The sequence below is a fragment of the Humulus lupulus genome, chromosome 2, assembly GCF_963169125.1.
Source record: "Humulus lupulus chromosome 2, drHumLupu1.1, whole genome shotgun sequence".
In the NCBI taxonomy this organism is placed as follows: domain Eukaryota; kingdom Viridiplantae; phylum Streptophyta; class Magnoliopsida; order Rosales; family Cannabaceae; genus Humulus; species Humulus lupulus.
In genome coordinates this window covers 296446590-296450776 of record NC_084794.1, presented here as the reverse complement: position 1 = coordinate 296450776, position 4187 = coordinate 296446590, and the positions used below count along the sequence as shown (strand labels likewise).

At 39.8% G+C, this 4187-nt stretch overlaps 1 protein-coding gene across 1 annotated transcript; it reads left to right on the top strand.

Annotated features, from left to right (window-relative positions):
- Positions 1-1161: 1161 nt before the first annotated feature.
- Positions 1162-3680, top strand: LOC133820000 (uncharacterized). The gene is made up of 2 exons (XM_062253394.1): positions 1162-2184; positions 2716-3680. Exons 1-2 carry the CDS (start codon positions 1291-1293, stop codon positions 3238-3240), a joined length of 1419 nt encoding a protein of 472 aa, XP_062109378.1. The 5' UTR covers positions 1162-1290; the 3' UTR covers positions 3241-3680.
- The last annotated feature ends 507 nt before the right edge of the window (positions 3681-4187 follow it).

Sequence of the window (4187 nt, the reverse complement as noted above, 5' to 3'; positions counted from 1 at the left end):
TTATGCAGAACTTAAGACCTCCACAACTGATAGTTCCAGTAGAGGAACATTTTACGGGACGTATCACTTGGCGCGGCAGTTGGTACTTTCCAAAGATTAAAGCAAAATTTATACAGTGTGGTTTATTGGATAGGGTGAAGGAATCCCCTTTCAAACAGTTCTTCATGGCGGAACCATTAAATTTTTCTGGTGCCTTAGTCCATCAATTGTTGTTGCACAAATTCAGAGGGGAGAAGACTGACGAAGTCCAGTTTTATATTGGGAAAAAAAGATGTAGATTTAGCCAATTGGAGTTCGCTTTAGTTACTGGTTTAAATTTTGAGGCCGGACCGTCTGAAGCTGAGATTAAAGCGAAGACCACTTCGGATCGGTTGATTCTTGAGTACTTCAATGGTCATTCCCCAGTGAGCATAGGGCAACTGCGCAGAACTTTTGAGAGTTGTCAAATAGTTGATGATGTGTACAAGATGGGTTTGTGCTTATTAGTTGAGGGTGTTTTGAAAGGTCGTGAGGAGAAGTTGATGGTTTGGACTGACATGCTGAAGATGGTAGACGACGTTGACTTCTTTTTCCAGTACCCGTGGGGGAAGATATCATACCAGAAGTTGTTACAAACTTGTCAAAAAGACTTTGTTGAAATGAAGAAGCATTTACAGAAGAAGATTGAGAAAGGAAAGACTCAAAAGGAGGCCAAGTACTCTATTTATGGGTATGCTGCAGCATTGCAGTATTGGGCTTTTGAGTCCATCATTGAGTTGGGTCAGGATCATGCTGTGAGATTGGGCCAAGGCATACCAAGAATGATCAACTGGCAGAGCAAGGAGAAAGTAGAGATACACAAAGAGCAACTTATTAAGTTGTTTGCCAAAAAGGTGAGCTTTTACTTTACTTTTGAATGTTCTATATTTTTTTCTAGATATGCAATTTTATGGGTACTGCACGATAGGAATACGATAGAGTACGATTTGAGTACGATTATGGGGTTATTTTGTGGTTTTTTGTCAACTGTTTGAAAACTGACTAAGTGGTACGATTTGGTACGATGATGGTCCGATGGGGGTACGATATGTATTCTTTGTTAATGTAGTAGTAGTGGTACGATATTGGTACGATGTTGTACGATGATGGTACGATAGTTAGCAAGCAATTCTCACTTACGGGTACGATATTGTTATGTTATGGGTACGATATGGGTACGATAATTGCATGATATGGGTACGATATGGGTACGATTGGGGTACGATAGTTTACCAATTGACATGATATATTGTTTTACTTTCCAATCTAAATATGCATTGTTTTTTGTGGCAGTTGACAGTATACCCCTACCTGTGTGCCCGACCTGCTGAAGAACAGTATGTGAGGACCCTTACAGACAATGAAGCCCCATTGTATGTGGACATGGGGTTAGAGGAACTAGAGGTGGGTCCCGATGGACAGCCTACACAGGAAGCCTTACAGAGCCAGGCTGAAAAGCTTGCTGAAAAGTTAGCTGAGCAAGCAGAAGCAGCAAATATTTTTAAGGAGGTTCCACCAGCTCAACCTGAGGCACCTGAGGTTCCCCCATCAACACCTCATGCCAGCACCTCCTCCCAAGCTGAGCAACCAGGCTACTCTATGATTTTGGCCAGGTTGGAAAAGGTTGAAGGGCAACAAAGTGCCCTTATTAAAGGTCAGTCCGAGATCTTGGGTCAATTGCAGAAGCTTATGACAATGATGGAAGATCTTAGTAGGCCAGTTCCAGATCCACACCCTCAGTCCACTGAAGAAGGCCCTCAGTCTCCTGTAGATGAAGACATTCTCCCTAACGATTACAGACCTGATGATGTAGATGATCACATTTTTCGCACACCAGAGGATATGCAAATTACTGTAATCGGAGATACTGAAGATTCTGAAGTACAATTCTTAAACATAGCTCCACCAGCACCGGAGAAGAGGAGAGAAAGAAAGAGGCCTAGGTGGTTCGATGAGTACACTGCAATGAGGAAAAGGAATAAGAAATCGAAGACAGCAGTGAATGTGGATCCATTGAGGGTTGTTGATGGTAAATTACTTATGACCTTTCACAAGTGGTTGCTTGGCACCATTGGGAATAAATATCCGAGGGAATGCTTCTCAGGGACACACGATGCTGCTTGGTTCCTGAAACTGCATACTCCGAGGACATGGCTTTCTGACTCTGTAAGTTTTCTATAACTTCATAATTAAATAATGTTGAAAATTTATTTAAATGTTTCTATATATAGTGGTACGATATGGGTACGATATGGTACGAAAGTAGTACGATAATTATAAGTGTCAAATTATAAACTGTTTATGTCAATGGTACGATGGTGGTACGACATTAGCACGATAGTGGTACGATATAATTTGTTAAGTAGTTACTATTACCATCATAAATTTAGAATTTGTAGTGGGACAATTTAGGTACGATGGTAGTACGATAATGTACGATGATGGTACGACAGTGGGACGCTAGTGGGTACGATGGTGTATAATACTAGTTTTTGCCATAAAGGTACGATGATGGTACGACATTAACACGATATTGGTACGATAGAAGGTTTTATTGTTAATATATTCATGTACGATTGGGGTACGATAATGGTACGATTGGGGTACGATAGTTACTATATTCATGTCTGATAGTTTTTTTGTTTGTTTATTTTGGTACGATATTGTGGTTACTGACTTAATTTTCCTTTAATGTAGCATTTAGATGCAGCATTTCATCTCATGAGGAGGCGTCTAGAATTTTATCCTAACGTGTACCCTCAGAAATGTGTTGTTATGCCTACAATTTTTCCCGAATCATTGAAGGGTCGGTGGGACGCTTTTCCAGGTTCTGACTACTCTAGATTTAGTTGGGATGACAGTATATTGGACCTGGTTAGGGGTGATGCAGTCCAGTTCTTACCGAGTTGGCAGAACAAGGAGTTCATTTATTTTGCCCTCTTCTTGAAAGACCAAATGCATTGGGTAGCTGTAGAGGCAGACCTGAATGGGTGGATGCTCAACATCTTTGACTCCAGTATTGGATCAATTTCCGAAAACGATTTGATCAGCTTGATGGTTGACTGGTGTACCATTTTCCCGTCGGTCTTGCGACAGTCCGGTTTATTTGAGAACCATGACGTTATACTCGCGCCTCAGTTGACAGCATCAGAGAGTCAGGTCAGACCCTTCGATTGGAAACTCATTCCACGTGAATTCGTACCGCAAACAAAATCCAGGTGAACTTTATTAAATATCACATATTAATTATTATTTCTTAATTACAAAACTTTATTAAATTATTGTTTATTTTCTAATGCAGTGGCGATTGCGGATGTTACGTAATTGAGCATATTGAACATAAGCTTCTACAACTACCATTTGATAATGTAACTGACAATAATATGAAACTTTTTAGGCAAAGGTGGTGTGTAGACTTATTCTACCAAAACTTATGTTGAACGGTCTTAATTTTTTTGAATTGTATAATTTTTTTGATTGCTCTTTTTGTAATTACTACATTTTAATGTGCTTAATCTTTGCATCGTACTATCATCGATCACTATCGTACTCTATCGTACCCTCACTTGCCTCACAAATTTCACGAACAGTCCTGAAACCATACCATCGTACCATTATCGGACAAATATCGTACATTATCGTACCCTAATGTCGTACATTAACTATCGTACTACATCGAGCAACGTCGTACCATATTGTAAGATACATTTAAATAATCCTACAACAAACAATATCGTGCATTGTCGTACCGGCATCGTGCACTATCGAACCAACACTGGATTATTACATATTTAAGAGTTTCATAATGGAGAAAAAAATAGAAAAAAACCTGCAAAATCCAGCACATAACAAATATTACTAGTTCAAGCAGAAATAAAACATAATAGGTCAACTAGAATACAAACAAAACAAGTTAACCTCGGTACTTGCAAGACGCTTTGTTGTGCCCTTTACCACCACACTTGCTACAACATCGTTGTATCACAACCTTGTCTCCATTAGAAGGATATCGATTTTTCCTAATTCGTCCGACCTTTTGCTTCTTCGGTCGGCCTACAGGTTTCTTCTCAATCGGTACTCCAACTTGGATGTTCTTAATGTCTTCAGGCAATTCCCAATCATCCTCATCACCAACTGGCATAATTGTCCCCTCATATGTGCTCTTCCAA